Below are 24,745 nucleotides of genomic sequence, written 5' to 3'. Positions count from 1 at the left end.
TTATCTTTTTTTTAATTTAAAACATAAAATAACATTCATTAATTTAAAAAAAAAATTACATTACTTGAAAAAAAAAATTAAAAAAAAAATAAAAAAAAACCGAAACTGAAAAAAAAAAGCTGAAAATAAAAAAAAACAGAAAAATAACTGAAAAAAATAAAAAAAAAAACATTAAAAATTAATATCATCTAGAGTCCATATTTTTCTTTAATTTTTTGGCGACGCATTTGCGCAAGGATCAACGCATCGCCTTGTAGGTGGTCGATAGGTTTGGACAAAAACTCGATGTCCTTTTCCATTTGTCTCGCCTCTTGCATCTCGTTAAATTTTTTTGTTTCGGCCATTCGTTCCTTCATAATTTCATAACGTTGGTGGCCGAGATCTCGAATGTCTTGGAGACGACGGTTCATCTCCTCGAAATCATCCTTTAACTCGAGATCGAAAGACGACTCGAGCGTTTTTTTCCCGGCTCCCTTTCTTCTACCGGCGGGTCGGGCCAACTCTTCTTGAATGCCCTCGTCCACCGCCTCGTTTAAATCAACATTGCGGGCATCCGATGTCGGAGTTGACGGGTCAACGGAGGATGATGTTTTTGACCTTTTAGCCCGACGTCTACTACTAGACGTCATTGGGTTAACTACCGCCCACTTCGGACTTTTTCGAAGTAGCTCCCAACACTTGTAGTACGTGAAAGGGCCTTTTGTCCTCTCGAACTCCTCCAAACTCTTCGTTAAAACCCCCACGTCACCTTCACCGCTCGGCCGATTATCGTAGTTACGTTGGAAGACTTCTTGAAACCCATGACACTTGTTGTTGATGTCGGTCCATTTGCTAGAAATGGAGTCTTTGTCCCGATGTTCGCCTTGACCCCACGTGCTAAAGAAGAGTGCACGAACCCTATCCCAAAACACCGGACCCGTTTGAAAGTTTGCTACAAAAAAAAAAAAAAATAAGTTGTTTGTTAAAAAAAAAAAAAATAATAAGTTGTTTGTTAAAAAATAAAATAACAAAGTAAGTAAAATAATATTTATATAAAATATTTACCCGTCTCTTCGTCCTCCGAAATGTCGACATACGCCCGAGTCAACGTGTATTCCTCTTCCTTCGTCCATTTGATTATATTTTTTGTACGCCTCGGAGCGTCCTTATCCTTCTTCTTATGCGACCTTTTGCCGCGTTTCGATGTTTCTTGCACCGGTTCGGGTTGCGTCTCCGGTACGACTTCCACATCGGGTTCGGCTTCGGGTTGTGACGGTTGAGACCCGCCGGCTTGACCATAGCCGAAACAACTTGGAGGAACAAACGGAGGGGCGCCACTTAAGAAAGCCGCGTAAGTTAAAAAGCTCGGGTCCATGTCTTGAAGGTTGAATGGGGTTTGCGGTTGGGTTGTGTTCGGGTTTGCGGGTCTAGCGGGGACACCAAAAGGAGGGCGGAAAGGATGCATGGTTGTATAAAAATATGAAGAAAGTGGGTTTTTTTTATAAAAGTTGGAAGAAAGTGGGAGAGTTTGTGAAGTTTTGTATAAAAAAATGGTGTAAATGTGTGTTAAATATATATAGTGGGAATTATTTAAAATAAAAAAAAAAAAATAAAGAAAGTTACCGTTGAAGGCAACGGTCGAAAGATGTGGCCCCCACCGTTTTTAAGCGTTATTTTTAAAACGCCGGGAAGCTTTTTTTTCGAAAATCACGCCCCATAACGCCCCCTGTAATGGGGGTAGGGGCGTTATAGGGCGTTATAGGGCAAAAATTTTTAAAAAAAACGCCCCATTACGCATGGTCTTAGCCTACATCTCAGGGGTAAAATTGCAGTTACTCTTGATTTTAATATAAAAAACCCCTACCCGACCCATTTGAAAGAAAGTAAACCCCAATTGACATGGCCTACGTCGGCGTTTGAACTCTGAAGAAACCTCCTCTCTCTCTCTCTCTCATGGCAACAGGAGCTTATTTCCTAACTCCCTCTCCTCGTCATCCACCTTCTACAACAATATCATCATCTTCTTCTTCATGTCAAATCAAATTATTTACCACCGGAATTTCAATTCAGACGAAATATGAACCTCACCGAAGAAGAACCATACCTAAAACCTCATGTTGTGCTAATTCTCCATCGCAGAATAAAAGTGAGGACATACCGTGATTGATACTTTGTTGTTTAACAGTCTTTGTTTCAAAAGATTATGTTGAATTTTGATTTTTGCTCTTCGTTAATATCGATCTTAGTTGTTTAACAGTGTTTGTTTGAAAAAATCATGTTGAATTTTGATTTTTGCTCTTCGTTAATATCGATCGCCTGAAGCATTCACTTTTTCTGTAAGATATTAAGCAACAAGAAATTATAGGTTTGAAGTCAATCTGCCTCATTTTGCTTGCTTGCTTGCGTTCGATTTGATCGTGATCACATCGGAATTCCCTAACATAATTTATATCATGAAAGTTTTGATTAATATAAGGTTGATTTTGAAGGATGTTTATGTGCATTTAACATGTTTGATAAAATTTCAGGGCCATTAACTTCAACTGATATCACTGGTTCATCAAAGGATGGCGCTGGAATCCGTGTGGCGTATCAGGTATGAGACTGCATACCGGATTACCGGGTGCTCTGTATTAAAAAGAGTGATGCAATGCCTTATCGCCTCGGTTTAAAAAGGTGCGCCTCATGTGTTTCTGGGTGTGTAGGGGATTTATATGTAAAAAACAACAACTAAAGGGAATGAAGAAACTATGAAATGTTTACTTGAAAAGTTGGTTGATATGTAAAACAGATGAGAGAGACGCAATTTCTGGTTCTAAATAAAGCTTATTTGGTTGTACATAGATGCGTGCCTGGATGTTTTGGTTAGATTATTAACATTACAGTACATCTAAGGGTGCAAACGAGCTCGATTAACTTATGAGAGCTTCCGTTAGAGCTTTGTTTTCAAAGCTCGAGCTCGGCTCGTTTATCATCTATTATTAATTAAAATATTAGATAAAAATAATTTAAATAACAAACTCGTTTAGGCTCATGAGCTCGATAAGTGAAACTCGGGCTCAGCTCGTAAACAAGTTTAAATAGCTCAGCTCGGCTCATTTAATAGATAACTTAAATACGGGGTAAATGTTATTAATTATTATTAAAAACTAATATTACACTAAGGCCCAACGAGCTTCACATGCCAGGCTCGATAAATAAATGAGCTTTATTTTAGGCTCAAGCTCGGCTCGTTTCTAAAAGAGATTAAGGTGAAAGAATTCTGCTTAAATAGAACGAACATATTACATCCCTTATATAGGGAGATTACAATAACAAACCTAGCATAATTCTAGGAAACAAAAATAATCTAAATAAATTACAAAGATACATGAATATCTATACAATGCATAAATATCGGCTAAGACACCCTCGCAGTTTGAGCGGGAGGAGGACAAACGCTCAAGCTGGACCGGAATGATTGAAAAAGCTGCTTTGATAAGCCCTTGGTGAAAATATCGGCGTATTGAAAAGCTGCTGGAACATGGAGTACACGTATGTCACCAACCCGAACCTTGTCACGCACAAAGTGAATATCGATTTCGATATGTTTCGTCCTCTGGTGTTGAACAGGGTTGTTAGACAAGTATACGGCTGATATGTTATCACAATAGATCACCGAAGCTTGCCGAAGAGGAGTATGTAGTTCCAGTAACAGGTTGCGGATCCAGGTTGCTTCGGCCACAGCATTAGCGACACCTTTGTATTCAGCCTCGGCACTTGATCGGGAAACTGTAGGCTGCCGTTTAGATGACCAGGATATCAAGTTATCCCCGAGGAAGACGCAATAGCCGGAAGTGGACCTTCGAGAGTCCGGGCACCCTCCCCAACCAGCATCCGAATAAGCAACCAAAGAATGTGTAGATGACTTAACAATACGAATACCATACTCAAGAGTTCCCTGTAAATACCTGATAATCCGTTTGAGAAATGCAAAATGGGAATCCCGTGGTTCGTGCATGAATAAGCAGATTTGCTGGACAGCATAGGATATATCAGTGCGGGTAAACGTGAGATATTGTAAAGCACCTGCCAGACTACGGTAAAGGGTTGGATCTCTAAATAAATTGCCATCAGTAGCACTCAGTTTGGCTGCAAATCAACCGGTGTGGTACACGGTTTACAGTCAGTCATGGAGGCACGAGCAATGATATCCTTGGCATACTGAGATTGGGAGAGAAACATGCCATTTGGAATGCGAGACACCTTGATGCCCAAAAAATGATGAAGACTGCCAAGATCGGTCATAGCAAACTCTCCGGAGAGGGTTTTGATGATGCTTGCTAGCATAGTGTCATTTGAAGCTGTCAAAACTATGTCATCCACATATAGAAGTAGGTAGGCGACATTGGAAGGACCTTGATTGTAAATAAATAAAGAGCTGTCACATTTGCTGCTGATGAAACCATGTGAGGTAATGTAGGTTGCAAACCGAGTGTACCATGCTCTAGGTGCCTGTTTGAGGCCATAGAGTGATTTCTTCAAGTAACACACATGATGAGGAACCGTTGATCCACAAACCCGGGTGGCTTGTGCATGAAAACTGTTTCATGTAAATCCCCGTGTAAGAATGCATTCTTAACATCTAACTGATGGATAGGCCACGACCTTGAAACGGCTAAGGACAACACTGTCCGAATAGTGGCCGGTTTAACAACCGGGCTGAACGTGTCATCACAATCAATCCCAACCGTCTGAGAATTCCCATTAACAACCAGACGAGCCTTGTACCGTTCTAACGTCCCATCGGATTTAAATTTATGGTGAAAAAGCCACATACAGCGAATAATCGGATAATCCGAGGGACGAGGAACTAGTTCCCATGTTTTATTAACCTGTAGTGCAGTAAATTCGGTTTGCATAGCTTTAGACCAATTTGGATCGGCTGGGGCCTTGGCATAAGAGGTAGGAACAGGTGATATATGGGAGGCGGTAAAGGCTGAGTGGGTGGTGGATTTTGATTTAGATCGTGTGGTCATGGGGTGGGAATTCACAGCTGTAGGCCGTGATGACTGGGATAGGGGCTGAGAAGAAGCACCGGTCGCTGGTGTATGGCAGGACGGTGCGGAAGAGGTGGGTGGTGGTATAGTGGTAGGTCGTGGGCGGCTAGAGTAGGTGATCGGGAAAGGGGCTGTGATAGACGGCTTTGGAATTGGAGTTGGAAAATTGAACTCCAGTGGCACGGGATCATCAAGGAATGTGTAAGAGGAAGAGTTTTGGGGAATGGTGTAGGGAAACGTGTGTTCATCAAATGTCACATGGCGAGAGACGTGAACCTTACCTGTGGTAGGGTCGAAGCACCTATACCCTCGGAAGTCCGGGGGGTATCCGAGAAATATACATCAGACCGACCGTGGGTGTAATTTGTGGGGTGCAGTGGCGGATTGGTTTGGGTAGCAGGCACACCCAAACACAAGAAGATGCGCATATTCGGGATGGCGGAGATAGAGGGCAAAAGTGGGAGTGTACAAATTTAGGCGTTTTGTGGGTAGGATATTGTGAGGTGAGGTTTGGGGGCAGGAAAAACGAAATAGGAGGCCATGGTGATCTGCAAAAGATTTGAAGGCATGGTTATCAAATTCACCACTCAAATCACATTGAAAAGTTTTAAATTTTTGGTTGAAATTGTGTTAGAATGAGTTGGTGGAATTTGGTAAATGTAGGGAAGGTTTCAGATTTGTATTTAAGGGGGTAGACCCAAACAAAATTGGAAAAATTGTCTATAAGCACCATATAATATTTATACCCTGATTTGCTAGGTACAGGAGTAGTCCAAAGATCACAGTGCACAATGTCAAATGGGGCAAAAGTAAAAGAATTTGATGAATAGAAAGGAAGACGTTTACTATTTGAAATTCGACATGAGTTGCAAATATTAGACATATTGTCTTTATTACAAGAAATTTGAAAATTACGACCTAAGACATCTAAAATTTGAGCTCCGGGGTGACCGAGCCTATCATGCCAGGGAAGTGAAGGAGAAGTAAGATAACAAGCTTGAGGTGGAAGTTGAGGTGGCGTGAATGGATAGAGATCCCCGGTGCTGTTATGTCTAGATAGAGTCTTCTTAGTTTTGAGATCCTTCAAAGAAAAACCAAACGGGTCAAATTCAATAGAAACGTTGTTATCACGAGTAAAACGACGTACAGAAATTAGGTTTTTAATCATTTGGGGGTTGTACAAGACATTGGGCAGGATATAAGTACGGTTGGGTAAGATGTGTAGGCCTGTGCCAGATCCAAGTATTGGTAGAGAATTGCCATTGCCTACCAAAATGTTACTGCGAACCGGAGAATAATTAGGGAATAAAATTTTACCTGGTTCCTGAGTGAGGTGAGATCCTGCTCTCGTATCCATGATATCCATGTTCCAAGAGGACTGTGGCTGATTGACCTGCATGTTAGTGAACGCAGCGCTTAAATCAGATGGACAGAGTGCATTGTACCCAGGTGTAGGTGGCTGAACAAAACCTGGCGTGAAGTCAGGTTGTCCGTGGAACTGTGGTGGAGCAGCATAGTGTGCGGGCTGAGGAGAGGCTGTCGGCTGATTGTTGTGGGGCCGCCATGGCTGTTGGGTCGGGTAAGGGCAGGGTGGAGGTGTCCACCATGCCCAATTTGGATATCCTTGCTGCTGTCCAGCCCAAGAGTATTGCTGCTGTCGACCAGAACCGCGACCCCGTCCGCCACGTTTGTTCCAAGACCCCCGGCCCCTGCCCCGACCACGAGAAGAAAAGGCGGTAGGGTCAGAAGCCTGAGGTTGCTGCTGTTGAGTGGGGTTTTGTTGCTGTTGTATGGGAGCCGAAGGGGCTGCCAAGACTGCTGTGGTAGAGCCCTTGCGTGCATCAATCCGGAGCACCTCGTCATTTAACATAGTGATGGCCTGATCCCACCTGACTCCTTGTTGATTAATAAGAGAAGCTGTGGTGTTGTATTCTTCGGGAAGACCACGAACCAACTGAAGAACCAACCTGGATTCAGAAACAGGTTGGTCCACATCAGCGAGTTGGTTGGACAACTCGGTGAGGCGCTGACAATAATCTTCGACGGATGAACAGGCTGTTAATGTGAGGTTGCAGAATTTAGTTTCCAGCGCGGCTGCGCGGGCCTTCTTGTTGCTTAAAAATATCTTTTCTAGTTTTGACCAAGTCGCATGGGCAGTGGTTTTGGTATCAAGAATCCGGGATAACAGATCGTCAGAGACGGTGCTCTAAATCCATTGCAAAACTAGAGCATCAAGCTCCTGCCATAATTCCACATCAGCAGCCGGAGAAACCGGAGCAGGGGTTCGATCGATGTGGTTGAGTACCTTGTAGGCGACAGCATGTAGACGAAAAAGTTTAACCCAAGAAGAAAAGGTTACTTTGGTACCATCCAACGTTCGAATCTTTGTTTGAATGTTGGTAACCGAGTAAGCAGGGTGCAAGGGGGAGGGTTTCGGTGTGGAGGATTTAGGGGTAGTATCGTCTTTAGACATGGCAGGAGGTTGGCGACTGGAATAAAGGCTGGTCGGGAAAAAAAAAAGAAAGGGATCGGAAGAGGTAATCAGAAATTATGGCTCTGATACCATAAAAGAGATTAAGGTGAAAGAATTCTGCTTGAATAGAACGAACATATAACATCCCTTATATAGGGAGATTACAATAACAAACCTAGCATAATTCTAGGAAACAGAATAATCTAAATAAATTACAAAGATACATGAATATCTATTCAATGCATAAATATCGGCTAAGAGTTTCAAGCTTTTTCTTGAGCCGATCTCAAGCAGCTCGGCTCGTTTGCACCCCTAAGTACATCTGTTATCAATGGATTTACCAACTAATAATCTTCATTGTGAAGGGCGTTAGTGGGGCGTACAGTGAATCTGCAGCTGAGAAAGCATACCCAAACTGTGAAACTGTCCCTTGTGAGCAGTTTGATATTGCATTTCAGGTATGAGCGCAATTTTTATTTACTATTACTGATCATTCTAACATTCATTTACTTATATTTCTGAACATTGGTATCATTTTCAGTGGTATGTATTAATATATTCTTTCATCATACCGTTTATGAATATGAATATGCAGTCAAATGTTAATTTATAAATGCAGGCAGTTGAAAACTGGATCGCAGACAGAGCTGTTTTGCCTGCTGAGAATTCTCTGGGTGGTAGCATCCACCGAAATTACGATCTCTTACTTCGTCACAGGTTACATATTGTTGGAGAAGTGCAACTTTCTGTCCGACACTGCTTATTAGCGAATCATGGTGTCAAACTTGAAGATCTTAAAAGGGTTCTCAGTCATCCGCAAGTAAGTTTTTATGCATATTAACTCTTCCTTATTGTGGCTTGAATGTTGACAAAGATCATAATAACTGTTTGCAGGCTCTTGCACAGTGTGAGCACAAATTAACGAGTCTACACGTGGTTCGGGAATCTGTTGATGATACAGCTGGTGCTGCACAGGTTGGTTGGGTTGATAATGGATCATTTTTGTACCGGTCAATGGTTTGGGTTGTTGACCCAAAGGAATTATCATCCAAAATTTTAATGTTTATATAAATAATTTGTGTTCATGATTACAATATTTCTTTCGAATAATTTCAGTTTGTTGCTCTGCATAAACTCGAAGACACAGCTGCAGTTGCTAGTATAAGTGCTGCAAGGATATATGATTTGAATGTTCTAGCTCAAGATATACAGGTCTGATTTCTTCCTTGGTTAAAAAATACTTTCCGAATTGACGCGTTTAAGTTTTGAATATTTCGTTGATTTGCAGGACGATTCAGACAATATCACTCGCTTTCTGATGCTAGCAAGAGATCCAATTATTCCTGGCACCGATAGACCCTTCAAAGTGGGTGATTTACTCAAAATATTGCAAATAAAAAATGTTTTTTTTTTTCTATTAATTTATAATTACTAATTTTTTTTTCAATTTTATGCAGACTAGCATAGTTTTTTCTCTCGATGAGGGTCCCGGTATGCTTTACAAGGCACTTGCTGTTTTTTCTATGAGAGATATCAATCTCACCAAGGTCATATTCAATCTATACCGCATCTCGTTGCTTCATATTATGTCAAATTTGGAGGTGGCGGGTAGTTCTCTAAGACTAGTAGGTGTCAATAGGAGTGTTCATCGAATCGAAAAACGAATTTTCGAATTTCTCGAATCGAATTTTCGAATAATTTTTATTTTTGCTTGAATTCTAATTCGATAAAAAACCAGCCAATTCGATTCGTATTCAATTAAAATTTCGAATTCGAATCGAATTCGGATAAACTAGAATAAATTTGTTTTGATTTAAAGCTAGGTTTAAGTTATGAGCTTGATAATGGGTTTGGTAATGGGCTATTTTAAGATCTATAACAAAATTTATAGATAAATATCTATAGCCCAACTTAGAGTTATATGTGTAATGTGTATTATAAATTAATATAACAAATATATGTATGTATAATTTTAATTCGAATTTCGAATCGAATCGAAATTGAAATTATTAAGTCATATTCGATTTATTGGACTCGAATTGAATCGAATTCGAATTCAAATTTTTGATAATCGAATCGAATTAAGTCGAATTTCGAATTTTTCGAATCCTAATCGAATACTAAACACCCCCAGGTGTCAAAAGACTCAAAACGGACCTGGTCGAATTGGGTTGACCCACACATTTTTGTCATAAATTTTTCTCTTAGAACTAAATTATGTTTCGTATATGGCAAAAAAACTATATTATTACATTAATAATCTAACTTTATTATATGGAAGCGGTTTAGATGGTTGTATACATTAATAGGGTCAAGTTATTCTACAAAAACTTCTAATTATAAGAAGTGTAAGAAGGATTTATAGAGTGACAAGTGTCTAATAAGCTAAAACTAAACCCACTACATCACCATCAAAAACCTAAACACCCACCCCCACCCCACCACCACCCAAAAACCTAACCCCCCCCCCTCCCCACCCAAAAACCTAAACCCCCCCCCCCCCCCCCCCCCGCGGCAAAAAAAAAAAAAAAAAACTATACCTAACCAAAAAAACCCCCAAAAAACCTAAACCCCCCCCCCCCACCCCCCAAAAACCTAAAAAAACTAAACACCCACCCCCACCCCTACCCCCACCCAAAAACCTAAACCCTCACCCCCCACCCCCTCGGCAAAAAAAAAAAAAAAAAAAAATTCTTTTTTTTTTTGGTGGGTGATGTGGGGGGGTGGGGGGTTAGGTTTTTGATGGTGGTGGATGTTTAAGGGTTTTTTTTTTTTGTAGTGAGGTTTTTTTGTGTAGTGGGTTTTTTTAGGTTATTGGACACTTGTCACTCTATAAATCCTTCTTACACTTCTTACAATTAGGATCCTTTGTATTTGATCCTAATCCTACATTAATAATGCACCCTAGGTGCTTTTTACTAGTTTAATGTTTACTTTTAGCTAAACATTTTTTTTTGGTATGACCCGTTTGAACCATTGATATTGTCACCACTACTGCATTTATTTGCTGTATATTACGTCAAAATTATTGTTGCTTTTTTCGTCTGATTTATAACTGTTTCTCTTTACCTGGTTTTATAATCTTTATTTGTTTTCATGTAATTAGATTGAAAGTCGTCCTCAGCGGAAACGTCCTCTTCTACGGCTTGTTGGAAACAATGATGGTTTGAAGTAAGTATAAATCTATTTGTATAATATAATATTTATATGTAATTATTCTATGACTAGAACCAAAATTAACTCCCCTCTGGGCTGTGGTTTGGTGATTGACCCAGAAAAGTTGACCCAAGGCTGGCTTTCGGATCAATCATTTTTGAGGGCCAAAGTCAAACTAGGGCTGCACACTGTAGTTGACCCCGAAAAGTTGACCGATGGGCAGCCCTTGATGTTAAAACTACATTGAAAGTATACAATATAAAGTTATCTAAATATTCAATTACTCACTGAAAAACACAAGGTAAACTCTTTAAACAGAGTCAAAGTCAAACAATTCGTAGACAAAGGGTACACAACAATATGAACAACTTTACAATGTCAATGGGTCCTGGTTGAAAGGTTGACCCGTCAGGTTTGACCATCTTTTATAGTAACTCAACGCGACTGTGATTTTGTTTATGCTAACCATGTAAGTCGTTTGTCAAAATTTATCTATAGGCATTTCGACTATCTCTTCTACTGTGATTTTGAAGCATCAATGGCTGACCACAATGCCCAAAACGCGCTTAAGCATTTAAAGGTGAAAATGCATATTTCATTTTCATTCTTGACTTCTAAACAATATACTATAATACAATAATCTTTCCTCTTCTCGCAGGAGTTCGCGACGTTTTTGAGAGTTCTTGGGAGCTACCCAATGGACGTCAACTTGTTATGAGTATATAAACCAACCGAAACAATTTTGACTCATCTTGGTCAAACTCTAGATGGTAATACATTGAAGGTCAAACGTTAAGATCGATGCTTCAAAATTTGGAAAGAAAATGGATCCGAATATTACTGACCATTGCTACTTGGCTCCTGTTTGAGAATAGTTACGCTTTAGTTTGACTTTGAAGTTATTAACCGAGCAAGTATAGCTTGGCTTGCAGTTCTTACCAGTCTAGCTGCTTAAAGTTATACATAAATGTAGGTTTTTTATTCATGCTAAGCGTGCAGTGGCGGATCCAGGAATTTTTTCCAAGGGGTTCACTTTTCTAAGTGTCCGAAAATAAAAAAAATACGGAACGGTTCGACGATTCGGGTCGGGTAAAGTTCATAACATAATAAAAATATGATACAAGAATGAAAAAAACATCGTCATGATAAATTTAAAAACACGAAACATAAATAAGATAGTCTTTACGAACAAAATAAAAAGCATACCAAGTTGTTCCGTACGAGGTTTCATCTTTTGAAAACGTTGCATTACATTCTCGATAGAAAGTTGTTGTAAAAACTCTTTCAACTTAGCAAACACAAGTTTCAAAAGATTACAAATTTACCTAAATATCAAATAAGTTTCAAAAGATTACAAAGTTACATCAAATTAAATGTTAAATCACAAATTGCGAGAACAACTACATCAAAATAATAGAGTTTTAATATTGAAACAATATCCAATATCCAAACAACCATGTAAAAGATATTACAGCATAAAGCTCATTTACCCCAAAAAAATCACAATTTGCAACTAACAATAGCACAATGAAATTAACAAAATCGTATGCATAAAACAGTATTTCTTACTTTCAAAATCATAAATTCAAATAAACGATCAGCACATCCACAATAACAAAGTAGTATAGTAAAAACCGAAAAAGAACAATCACAAATTCACAATCTCACAATCATATCATTATTCTATAACAGCAGCTACCACCTAGAAGATTTAAACAATTCCACTCTAATGTAATATTTACAAAATATAGGGTTTAGTTACCAGATATCAAAATCGGTCAAAAAACTGAGAGAGGCGGGGAAGCGACGAGTCTAGTAAGGTGGAGGCTGAAATGACTCCGGCGTCCGGCGAGAGCTGTGGCACGGCTGCGACGGTGGCTGGAGGGAGAGTGGAGACAAGGGCACAAGGCTGAAGACGGTGGCTGTGGTCCTGTGGAGCGTGTTTTTAGTTTCTGTTGTGTTAAAGAAAGGAGCAAGACCTAACTAAAGTTGAAACCCTAGATGTAATTTATTTTTAAATTTAAAAAAAAAAACGCAAAAAAGATAGGGGAAAACGAGTTTAAAGGGTTTCGAACTCGTGACCTCTTATTAAAAAGCGCGCACAATTACCACTGCACCAGTCTAAAGATTTATTCATGAGGTTCCCCTACAAAATATTAAGGGGTTCCTTCAGAATTTTATATATAGCTTAACGCTATAAATTACAAACCAAACGGGTTCCCGGGAACCCCCCGAAGAAGTGTAGATCCGCCCCTGTAAGCGTGTTATTATTCTTTACTCACCTGAGATATGATATTATTTTTTACATGTGCGGACGTGATATAGTATCGTGTGTTCTCCTTGAAATTGTTGGTGCGTCTCCGACTAATATGACATTTTGTAAAACATGTCTGTGTACTACGAAAAAATCCAACAATCGGACGTTAGATTGTCGAAGTATGTTTCAAACATGTTATGGTTACACACATATTGTTTGTTGAAGATATTTGACATTAGATTGCCACCTTGTTGGTGTTTTGGAAGTTATTATTTATTCGGGATGAATTGCTTCGTGTCATTTATCTAAACGTATTAAGCCGATTGACAAGTTATAAACGAGTTAACGGGTTGTAGTTAAGTTATAAGCAAGTTAAACGTATGCAATCATGTGTTCTTTTCTCATAAAGATGATTGAAACGATCTCATACATGATCTCTGCTTATTCCACACCTTTATAGATACATCTCAAGAATAATAATCTCAGTTCAAATCCCGCATGATTCCGTTCACCTCACAGCGATCCTAGCCGCACCAGTAAATGGTGTACTTGTGACCAAATGCCGCTTGTTGGCTAACCCCACCCGACATCCTGTATTTACGCGACGTGGGCTGGCTTTTGGTATCACTGATTTTGGTGACGTTGACCTTTGACCAGATGACAGAGCTGGCTTAGAGGGTGGCGACTGGGGTCGAACCATGGCTCCAGTTTCCCTTGGTCTAATCGCATCCCATCGGTTGGACCAACTCCAAGCCCAATCAAAATGCTTTGGGTCCACAACTGCAGATTTGGGTGATTGTGAGTTCCTCCACATCTGCTGACGCGAGAATGCATACGCCAATGCCTTTTCTCTTCTTTCGGCAGCCTCCTTTTTGCTTCGTAAGCTGGCTTCTACTTGTGCCTTTGATTTCGGACTCAAATCAAACGCTTGCTGTAGAATAAGCCCAGTGTAAGTCTCAGTTATATATAAATATATAATGATTGATGACACTAAAATACGCGGTACTTTTGTGGGTCCCATCTCAAATGAATGGACCCACATTGATGTAGGGCTAGAGGAACTAACCTTCTCAAGAACCTTTTGACGCTTCTTGATTTGCTGTCGTTGGAGAGTCTCGTTGACTTCAGCCATTCGCATACTCCTGGCCCGAACTTGAGACTGGACACGACCCATTGTCTGTATGCGCATTAAGGCAGACGTCGTTTGACGTTTAACTGCCTGCCCTTGAAGCCACAATTTCAGTCTCCTCATGGCTCTCAAAGACCGGAAAGCCCTTCTTGCCTTAAAACAAAAAAAAAAAAAAATCGTGTCACATCTCGGTCACAATAATTTTTGTAGTAATAACTAACTCATCAAAAAGATCATTACCGTGTACCCACGATAAGCCGCCTGAATCTTGGTGGCACTGATTTCCTCACTTGTAGCAGCAGATTGAGACACGACATCTTCTGCAACGATTGTGGTGTATGTGATCGTATCCACATCCACGTGTTTGATCTGCTCATTCTCGGGAACTATGAACTCCGTGTCCATAATTGAATGATACTGAGGGATAGGGTTAGCCAATGCAGCTTCTGTGTGAGATGAACATGCATCCAAACTCACTTGATTTACTTGCAATGAGTTTTTGGGATTTGATTTTGATTTATTGGATCTCTGCAATGATGGACAAGTTAGTTATTAACTCTCATAGGCATTTATACAAACAGTTGGTATGCAAAAAAGAAGTGGCAACACATACACACCTTCTCTTTCTTGATCTTGGAAATAGAAACAGCTTTCTTCATGGCAGAAAACCAGCTCTTCTTCCCCATTTGAACCTCTTCAAAAATGGAAAAAAAAAACTATATAACATCCACGAATCCCGAAAAAATATAGATCTACCGCTTGAAAACCGGGTCGTTTCTTAAGGTGATATTCGATGGAAATGCGTAGGAAACATATTTAGCGACAATTTTCTGACAAAATATAATTTTGTCGAAAACTTGTCGTTGAAAACATTTTTGACAAATTTCCTACGCTTTTCCAACGCGAGGTGTTAAAATAATACCTCCTTACAAAAAATCAATTTAATATAAAAAATACCCATTTATCCCACCTAGAAAACTGGGTGGTTTCTGAAAATGATATTCAACAGAAATGCGGAGCATATTTAGCGGCATTTTTCCGACAAAACTGTTTCTGTCGGAAAATTTGTCGTTGGAAACATTTTTGACAAATTTTCTACGCATTTCCAACGAGCGGTGTTAAAGTAATTCCTCTTAAAAAACCAATTTAACATTAAATATTATCCATTTACCCCTACTAGAAAACTGAGTCGTTTCTAAAGTCAATGTTCGCAGAAATGTGTAGGAAACAGCATTTCGCGACAGAGTTCTGACAAAAATGATTTCGTCAGAAGATCTGTCGTTGGAAACATTTTTTGGACAAAAACATTTCCTACGCATTTGTTCGCAGAAATGCGTAGGAACTAGGAAACAGCATTTAGCGACGGTTTCCGACAAAGATGATTTCGTCGGAAGATCTTCCGTCGCTGACCGGAAACACTTTTGGACAAAAACTTTTCCTACGCATTTCCTACGAAAACAATTTCGTACCTGCAACAACGACGGAAAGATTGAATCCTTGTCTTATTTTTCCTTAGTTGGAAAGGAAGCAGTAGAAAAGGATAATCCCAGTTGTTGCTAGAGATTCGGGAGGTGAAGAGAAGAGATCCTGAGAATGAGAAGAATGTTGGTTGCAGGTTCATCACAATGCTGGACCACCAGCAACATATAGCACCCAAAATGCCTATTTTTGGAACCGTAAAAGGTGGTACTTGTATGGAAGAAAACTCCATTTCCAACTTTGGAGATTAATTTTAACCCACAAGTTAACAATTTATTTTGCACACCATTGAAATTTGTTTACATACCGTTAAATTTTGTGGTTATCTTCTAAACCATCGGTTTTTGTCAGATTTATTGGTTTTTCTCCTGAATTGATGTATAGGCATTATAGCTTAGTGAAGATAGATATAATCTAGTGGTTCCGCTGGTGGCACGTTAATGATCCAAATTTGCCATTAAAAATATTAATTAACTAAAGTTAATCACCCTATTTATGGATATTACACATAATAATAATAATAATAATAATAATAATAATAATAATAATAATAATAATAATAATAATAATAATAATAATAATAATAATAATAATAATAGCAGCAAATTTTTTTTACTATAATCACTTAACAATTAATATTTAAAAGGTACCTGATTTTTTTGGAAACGTGTCGGAACTTCCGACACATTACGAGATGATGTTTAATATTCTGGTTGAAAAAGAGTCGTAATATATTAGCGCAAAACCATGAGTTTTTGATTTCTCGGTATTTTGTATGTATAGGGACGCTAAATTATGATTTTTTTTCGTGTTGGTATTAGTTAGAAATGTGCATTCAGAAAATTTCTAGTATATATTCTCTAAATTAGGGTTTCTTGTCTCGTGTTGTAAATTAGGGTTTCTGGTATACTGTATGAAGGTACTTCCGACACTTTTTCCTACGGAATTTTCATAGGAAATTTCCCTATCTTTAAAATTTCAAAAGACACAATATGGTATTTTTCGAATTCACTCCCTTTGTATATATCGAAATAGAGCAATGATTTAGTAGAATGTCACAAAGCTAAAGACTTAAGTAACAAATTTTTTTGAAATGGAATATCTTGATTCAACGTTGGAATTGGGTCGCAACATTTTGTGACAAAAATTATATATTATATATTATAAATTAGCAATTTTTTTTGTGCATAATAAGACTGCGGGGTATGGTGAGGCGGGGGTTGGGCTTGGGTTGGGACATTTGTTGACACGTGGCTTGGGGTGGCAGACATGGGGCGACCCACATTTAAACAGGGTATGGTGGGGCGGGGGTTGGGGGCGTGGGTTTGGTGGGCTTCGCTAGATCTGAGCCATTGATAGTTAAATCAACGGCTAGCCCAACGGCTTCTTTGGTTTGTCCAATTAGAGCCCGCCATGTCAGCTTGGCCAGACCGCCCCACGCCCGGCTTGAAACCCATGCCCCAAGGGCCACGCCGAAACCCATGCCCACCCGGGGTGGTGGCGTGGGCGTTTTCCCCCTACCCACGCCCAAACTCCCGCCCCATACCCCGCAGTCTAAGTTATACATGATGCTTTACACATTTTCCAAAAAAAAAAAACTTGACTTTTTTACTTTTAACCCAAAAGCTTTTACCTTTTGCAATTTTAACCCTATATAATTTGTTTTTTTAACTTTAACCCAAAACTTTTCATTATTTGCAATTTAACTTCACAACTTTTGTCACTCATACTTTTATCTTTCGCAAATTTTCGTTTTACGTATAGTTCTAAATTTTTCGAGTTAATACGACGCAACGTGCATGTGTGGTTCAACATTTTTGCCTCTATTTTTCCATGTTTGACAGGTTCGTCGCAACACGCATATCCTTATATCCTAGGTCGAGTCAGTGTTGGTGGTCGATGACAGTTGTGTGACATTAGTACTATTGGAGACCGTTTTACGCTCCGCTGCAACGCGAGGTGTGCTTTGGGGGTTTTTCAAAAAAAAATGGTTATGCATATGGTTGTCGTAACGTTGGCTTTGGGGTTTTCCAAAAAAAATGATTTTTTTTACTTTTCACCCAAAAGTATTTCATAAATTACTTTTAACCCAAGATTATTTGTTTTTTTTTACTTTTAACCCAAAACTTTTTTATCTTTTGCAACTTATACTCATAACTTTTTTTACTTTCAACTTTGGTCCTTTATAGTTTTCATTTTCTGCAAATTTTTCGCTTTATGCTTGGTTCTAAATTTTGTGACATAACACATCGCAACGTGTGTCTTTGGCTTAACGTTTTTACGTTTCGTTCTAAATTTTGCGAGTTAACACGATGCAACATGCGTGTGTGGGTGAACGTTTTACATCGTCTATTTTTTCCCCGTTTGACAGGTTTAACATAACGTGCGGCTCCTAGATCGACTTAGTTATAACTAAAGAATCCCCGCCGCATTGCGGCGGGTCGCAATCCTAGTATTTTAAAAATTTAGCAATACATAAGACATATCTTGAAACATATTCAAGAGTATAATTTTAATCGTTTCCAACATTAAAATTTGACATTCAAGTGTGTATCAGTGTATGTATATCCACTTAAAGGAAAGGATTGAGTAAACGTCTCTGGAACTCAACAAGACAAACTAAACATAAATGTAAAGAGTTAAAGAGGTTTACACAAATCATGCAAATAGAAGCAAGATTCGAATTTGAACAAATAGCACTAGTCTAGACATTTAATTCCATTGAATGAGATTGGGAAGAAAAAGAATTTGTTGATGATGTCGCCTGCTTTGATGATTCAGTGTTAGGAGGTTCTACTCTTCTACTTAACGATTGGTATTGGCCAATGGAAGCTGATGAAACACAGGTTAGTACCGAGGTTAATCTGTGGGGTTGTTTCTTCTGTGGGTTCAATCTCCTTTCTTACTCGCTGAATGACCTAGATCCTGCAAAACAGCAACACCGTTAGTCTCGTTAAGAGGGGAATATGAGGGTTTCCCTCTTAACCAGGCTCCGGCGTGAGGATAAGTACTGTTCTGAGGGAGAATAAACAGTGTGTGTTTAGTGTATGTGAATGAGAGCCAAAGATCCTGAACCTGAATGATGAAGGGTCCTATTTATAGCCGGAGGGTGAAGGAGGGAGGAGCAGCTGTGCCAGCTGTGGACGCGCGCCAGCTATCCGACCAAGGGGAATATCCTCTTGGTCTGCTCTGCCATGGTTGGTGTAGTGGTACACGTGGCACACTTACATTTGTCCATGTTAGAAACCTTGTATTGGTGTTGTCAGCTCTGCCCCCTGATTTGTCGCACGCCTATGTGGCGTTCTGCGACTGGTGACACGTGTTGTCCTTTTTGTCGGGTAGAGCATCTTTGGTGCCACCTGCAGATCTTACAAAAGTTTCTAAAAGCTTCTGGATTGCTTTGCTGATGTGGTCGCCATGTATGCTCAAAAAGTGGTGTGGTCCCTGCCATGTAGGCAGGGAATTGGGACAATACCTCTTCAAGTCCCCCCAGTCCAGTGTTCCTTCTAGTTGAGTTGATCGTCTAGGAGGGATTCTGGACTTATAAGAGTAGTGGTTTTTATAGCGGTTTGTAGGGCGCGTGGAGTTTGGTGATTTAAATTAAAAAAAGTTGAGCCAAACGGACGCGTCGCGCATAGGTTTTGGCACTTTATAAAAAGTGAGCCGAATGGACGCATGGCGCATGGGTTTTGGCCCTTTGTAAAAAGTGAGCCAAATGGACGCATGGCGCATGGGTTTTGGCCTTTGGTAAAGAGTGAGCCAAATGGACGCATGGCGCATCGGTTTTGGCCCTTTATAAAAAGTGAGCCGAATGGACGCATGGCGCATGGGTTTTGGCCCTTTGTAAAAAGTGAGCCAAATGGACGCATGGCGCATGGGTTTTGGCCCTTTGTAAAAAGTGAGTCAACTGGACGCATGACGCATGGGTTTTGGCCTTTTGTAAAAAGTGAGCCAAATGGACGCATGGCGCATGGCGTATGGTCCTTTGTAAAAAGTGAGCCAAATGGACGCATGACGCATGGGTTTTGGCCCTTTGTTGTTTCCTTCTGATGGAAGTTTTGTTGACTTGGGGAAGATATTGATGTGACTGTCTGATGTCCCTGTCTTATCGGAGGTGAACATACGCCTTTTCAGTTACTTTCTGTCACGTCGTCAGGTCCTGTTGCCCATGCTCTCGAAAAAAGAGGTGACGTCTTCTCTCTCTTCTGACGTGTCACTCCCCCATTGCTTGCTTTTCCTGGACTCTAACGGTCCCTTACCCATCGCATTAAATGCGATGGGTATAAATAGGAAGCGGTTTCTCCCTCTTCTTCATTTTTTTCAAATTTCTCAAGTTTGGTTTTCTCCATCTCTTTCATTTCCTTCTTTCTTTACTTGAGTATTTTGTTTAACCTTTCGTTATCTTCGTCATGTCTGGTACAAATCCCACTCAGAGAAAGAGAAAATATAAAGGGAGAGCTCCTCCTGGTCCTGACCAGGCAGTCATTGGATGGAAAGAAGAAGAATTCTACAATCTTGTTCAAGGAATGGGCTTTCGCCCTGAGTGGGGAGCCCAGTATCCGACTGCTGATTCCACCGCCGTGGATGCTCCTCCAGATTACATCACTCTGTATGCTGCATTTTTCCGTGAGGGTAGCTTTAGGCTTCCGATTACGAAGTTTACTGCCTCTGTCTTGAGGAATTATGGGTTGCATATTTCGCAGATCAACGCGATTGGGCTTCCACGTGTTACTCATTTTGAGTTCGTTTGTAGGTCTTACCGTATCGAGCCGACGTTTGAGATGTTCAACGTCTTTTACACCGTCACTTATAACACTGGTTTTAACTCTTTCAACGCCCGGACGGGTGTTTCTCCAGTTTGTTCCGTTCCGTTGAAGAGTTTGCATGATTGGAAGCAGAAGTTCTTCTACATACGTCGCCGTGTGATTCCAATGGATATGCATTATCGATTGATGAGTGAAGGGATCCCGAAGGTGGATGTGTTGGCGGATTATGCTGCACAAGATTGGTATAAGAAAATAACACACAAGGTGACTGTCATTTCTCAGTTGGATGAGATGGCTCTGGTTGGTGTGGGAATGAGTTTGTTGTGGGTGCCAAAGAATCCTTTGGGTGTTCCCGTGTACAGTTATCAAGGCAAATGTATGTGATTTTTTTTCTAAGGCATTTTTTTGTGTGTGTGTCTTTTCTTATTTCTTTGTCTTTTGCAGTTGGCTATAGTTTGATAAACGTTCTGAACCCGAAAGCTGCGGGTGCCATGGTTGAAGCGATTTAGGTGTAACATCCGTCAAAACGGATATCCAAAATCCGACCCGTTTTAAAAATCCGAATCCTAACAGCTGAAACCTTAGAAATTTTCACGAGTTTAAATATCAATGAAAGATTTTTACCGTTAATATAACTCGTTTATTATGAATATATTTGTTTAAATAATTAAATTACTTATTATATTTAATTAAATAATTAAATAATTTAATAGTTTAAATAATTAACTAATATTTTAATAAATAATATAAATATAAAAGTCGGTTTATAGTTAATAAGGTTAGTTTAAACCTAACCTAGTTAATAAATCCTTTTCATGGATCAAAACAACTAACTTAGTTAGTTGTTACTTAAAGGGAATACCTAACTGAGTTAAACAACTCAGTTAGGCCAGTTAGTGTCAAGCAATATGACATCAGGGACTGATCAGCAAGTAACCAAAAATATTAGATAGTCAAAAAAAACCAGTAAAAAGGGCTTCTGCCCGGACTCGAACAAGCGCCGCTCAATTCACGGACACACGTACTAACCGGATGAGCTACCATCATCGCTGTTAATATCTTGAACCATTTAATTCTTATGCGCGAACTCGAATCTTTTTTTTTTTAAACATTTGCCGCCAAAGATGACAGCGAGACACCGACTGTTCCTTTCTTTTTTTCGTTGATTACCCTTCCTTTTCTTCTCCTTCGCGAATTGACAGCCCATTTCCTTTTTTCCACTCAATCACAGCAAAGAACAACTAACAACTTTCCTTTCTATTGCTTATGATTCCTTTCTATTGCTTATGATTGCTGACATCTCGGTGATAGACAAATAATTTACGCGTTTTCTTTTTTTGCTTTCAACCAATCAAGCCTATAAAAATACCTTCCTTCTCCATTCTTAAGAACCGGTAACCCTTCTCCTTTCTTTCTTGAACAACCGCAACAACCGCCACTACTCGCAAATCGTCTGAAACATCCTTGCACTTCGCCGGAGAAATCGGAGTCTCATCGGAGCCACGAACACACCTAATCTTACGTCGAGCGCAAATCGGAACTCGTGTTTCACCGTGATCGGTATAACCCCTTTAACTCGATCAATCTGTTTTCCTTATTTCTATATAATGGGACAATATTAAGTGTATAGCAAACGAACAACATCGGAAATAGTGGGTTTCGTTTTGCAGTCCGTAAACCATTCTTTTATTAAGTGTTTATATTTTCTATATAAAAAAAAAAAAACCATCATGGTTGACAACTGTTCGTATATTTTTTTTTTTGAACGGCCAACGAATCCTCCAAATGGGCTACTGGCGAAATTCACCACATCGGGATACACTCGCCTTCCGAACCGGGGAAAACCCTCACCTAGGGCCGAAGCCCGTGAACACTCGCCCGAAGGCACGACAGTGCGGTGAGGTAAAACCCGCTCAGTTCAAGGATCGAACTAGCGATCGCCGCCTACTCGCCTAGTCTCCCATCATCACCAGGTGCCGCAGAAACTAAATGCTAGGGGCAGGAATTGAACTTAGGTCACTTGGAACATAAGGTCTCTCCCTTACCACTCCATCACTAGCTCATTGGCACAACTGTTCGTATATTAACATTCTTATTTAAAGCAAGTTTGTTTTGTTAGTAAATGGGTTACTTAGATTTAAAACTGTTCCTATTTAGTTCATGAACTATTAGTGAAACAAATCCTATATACTTAACAACTAATCATATAACATACAGTGGCGAAGCTTGAATTTTTCGGTCGGGGGGCGAAAATGTATATACCCAACCATTTCTATAGAACCGGGGGGGGGGGGGGCGAAAACGTATATACCCACAAATTTTTATACGAAAACTACATATATAACACTATTGAGCGAAAAATTCGGGGGGGCGGGCGCCCCTCCCCACCCCTCTTATCCTTCGCCCCTGATAACATAAACTAAAGACAACCTCTTTCTAAAAGGGAAAAAGAAACTGTTTAAAAAATGGTTGATATGAATTAAAAATCTATTTGACATAACAAAAACTCTTGATGTAGTCTAGTGATGTTGGCGCCATTAGTGTGAACCCAATTTATTTTATCTATTTATTTGATTTTTCTTTTTCTTTTTTAAAAAGTTTCCTTTTATTCTTTTATTTACAATCCATTTTTTTTCCTTCCTTTAAAACCCTTAGAATTATAATTTACAGTTTCCTTTCTTTTATTATTTTTAGTCATTTTTATTCATTTTCTCTTTTAAACAAAAATACTTAATAATATAGTTATAAATGCTAATTATGAGATAAATTATAACATCTAAATAATTGATTATAAGCAATAAATATTAATATTTAAATATTAATTAAAGCGTTATTTTGTTATTCCCTAATTAGGATAATCGCTTGGTTCGATCTCTTGGATTCTCCATCTTTACTCGTGCGTATTTACAAGAAATCGCAACGCAATTACTGTGATTATACATGACTCATTTTCTAAATTCCACTTTTGGGTGCAATATGTATTCTATATCAAACATCACAATCACATCAAACATTTTACGCACACTCTATCCTTACCCTATGTGATACATTTTAATCATGTTAGACATGTTATGCTAATGTAAACATTCATGACTATGTGTTCATTAACTTCGTACAAGCCTCCCCTAACAATGGTAGCGCTATAGGTTGAGAAACGCCCCTCTCGTTATATTAACGGGTATTGTTAGGTTAATCTATGTTAAAACCACCCATACTCTTTTGGGTAGGCACTTTAATTGCGTTAAACTTTGGTTTGGACACGTAGAGTAACATCGTTTCGAGTATACTGTTAACATGGTATTGTATTCACATTTGGATATGAGCAACATTTTAAACACGTACTATGCTATGTATGAAAACTTGTATACTCGCCAACATGCTTTTGTTGACTTTATTTTAATACATGTTGCAGGTTGATTGATCAAGATACAAGAAAACAAGCTAGGACGGCTTTAGAAACCCATTCTAGAAATAAACTATTGTTTGAATTTATGTTTGAATGTTTGAAACTTTGTATTGTCCTTTGGAAATTAATAAAATGATTTAATTCATATTGTCACATTTAGTGTTATGTTGTTTTGAGCAATTTGTTCGTCTCATCCCGATGTTTCCGCCATCGGTTGGAGTGTGACACCAGGAAGATGGGAAACCGACTTCGTTAGACCAAATTCGTGGCCGTTTTTTACACCCATCTGATGAGAGCTTTACTAGATATGCCAGCGTTGTTCTAGGTGAAGATGATGAAGATGACTGATGTGTGTAAAATGCAACATATAAAACACATCAATTAAGGCATAAAACTAACCCTTTTTAAGTACTAATGTTGGAAAAAGAGTGTTTTTGTCTTCCTTTTGTATTTTCAGGATGAAATGAGCTCAAAATCACAAAAGAAGCAAAAAGACCACTAATTCTACCATAAATACAAGAAAAGGAACAAAAGTGGACTGCCCGGACCCTCAACGGCACCTCCCAAAACAAAGAGAAGAAAACAGAGTCTGAACACGCCCCGTGTCCAGCGAACACGGGGGCGTGCCCAGGAAGCAGCAGAAAAGACAAACCAGTAGAAGCTTCCATTGCTCACCACGGGGCCGTGCCCAGCGGGCACGGGGGCGTGTTGAAAGTACAGCAGGCGCATTAATTGTAATTCGCAATTACAATTAATGAAGAGAGAGAGTGTCAGACGGGCACGGGGCCGTGTCCAGCGGACACGGGGCCGTGTCCAGCGTTCTGTCCAGCCTATAAATAGAGGAGCTTGGTTTCATTCTCCCTCATCCCTTGGCACACCACCTCTCTCACACCTCATCCACCACCCACCACCACCATATCACCATCATCCACCACCATCATCCATTGTCCATCGTAGAGTGTGTGAGTCGTCTCGGGATCCAAGATTGATCGTAAGAGTTCTTGACAATCAAGGCCATGTTTGCCTAAGTCTCTTACATCACTTGGTGAAGACAAGTGTTT

The 24,745-nt window shown here is 39.5% G+C and overlaps 2 protein-coding genes and 2 long non-coding RNA genes across 5 annotated transcripts; 2 read left to right on the top strand and 2 right to left on the bottom strand.

The window, feature by feature from the left end:
• Nucleotides 1–1,866: 1,866 nt before the first annotated feature.
• On the top strand, nucleotides 1,867–11,607 carry LOC110913020 (arogenate dehydratase/prephenate dehydratase 2, chloroplastic). Of its 2 annotated transcripts, XR_004880382.1 has the most exons (12): nucleotides 1,867–2,125; nucleotides 2,508–2,575; nucleotides 7,857–7,949; nucleotides 8,111–8,311; nucleotides 8,386–8,466; nucleotides 8,608–8,703; nucleotides 8,780–8,857; nucleotides 8,949–9,038; nucleotides 10,598–10,662; nucleotides 10,966–11,059; nucleotides 11,146–11,227; nucleotides 11,306–11,607. XR_004880382.1 is itself a non-coding variant. In XM_022157878.2 (11 exons), the coding sequence occupies exons 1-11, from the start codon at nucleotides 1,933–1,935 to the stop codon at nucleotides 11,363–11,365; spliced, it is 1,107 nt and encodes a 368-aa protein (XP_022013570.1). In that variant the 5' UTR covers nucleotides 1,867–1,932; the 3' UTR covers nucleotides 11,366–11,607. The 2 variants fall into 2 exon arrangements, 1 of the variants encoding a protein (XP_022013570.1); XM_022157878.2 differs by lacking the exon at nucleotides 10,966–11,059.
• LOC110913023 lies at nucleotides 11,404–12,897 on the bottom strand. Its single transcript, XR_002578333.2, has 2 exons — nucleotides 12,410–12,897; nucleotides 11,404–11,508 (listed from the first exon to the last, which is right to left on the bottom strand). It is a non-coding gene; the product is annotated as an uncharacterized LOC110913023 (long non-coding RNA).
• A 359-nt stretch (nucleotides 12,898–13,256) lies between these two features.
• On the bottom strand, nucleotides 13,257–15,648 carry LOC110913021 (protein IQ-DOMAIN 1). The gene is made up of 5 exons (XM_022157880.2): nucleotides 15,503–15,648; nucleotides 14,651–14,727; nucleotides 14,274–14,561; nucleotides 13,971–14,186; nucleotides 13,257–13,835 (listed from the first exon to the last, which is right to left on the bottom strand). Exons 2-5 carry the CDS (start codon nucleotides 14,717–14,719, stop codon nucleotides 13,413–13,415), a joined length of 996 nt encoding a protein of 331 aa, XP_022013572.1. The 5' UTR covers nucleotides 14,720–14,727; nucleotides 15,503–15,648; the 3' UTR covers nucleotides 13,257–13,412.
• A 6,501-nt stretch (nucleotides 15,649–22,149) lies between these two features.
• On the top strand, nucleotides 22,150–23,837 carry LOC110910955. The gene is made up of 2 exons (XR_004880381.1): nucleotides 22,150–22,310; nucleotides 23,691–23,837. It is a non-coding gene; the product is annotated as an uncharacterized LOC110910955 (long non-coding RNA).
• The last annotated feature ends 908 nt before the right edge of the window (nucleotides 23,838–24,745 follow it).

This window comes from Helianthus annuus, chromosome 15 (assembly GCF_002127325.2).
Source record: "Helianthus annuus cultivar XRQ/B chromosome 15, HanXRQr2.0-SUNRISE, whole genome shotgun sequence".
Lineage (NCBI taxonomy): Eukaryota > Viridiplantae > Streptophyta > Magnoliopsida > Asterales > Asteraceae > Helianthus > Helianthus annuus.
Note: the sequence above shows the minus strand (reverse complement) of the source record. Positions and strands in the feature narration are given on the sequence as shown.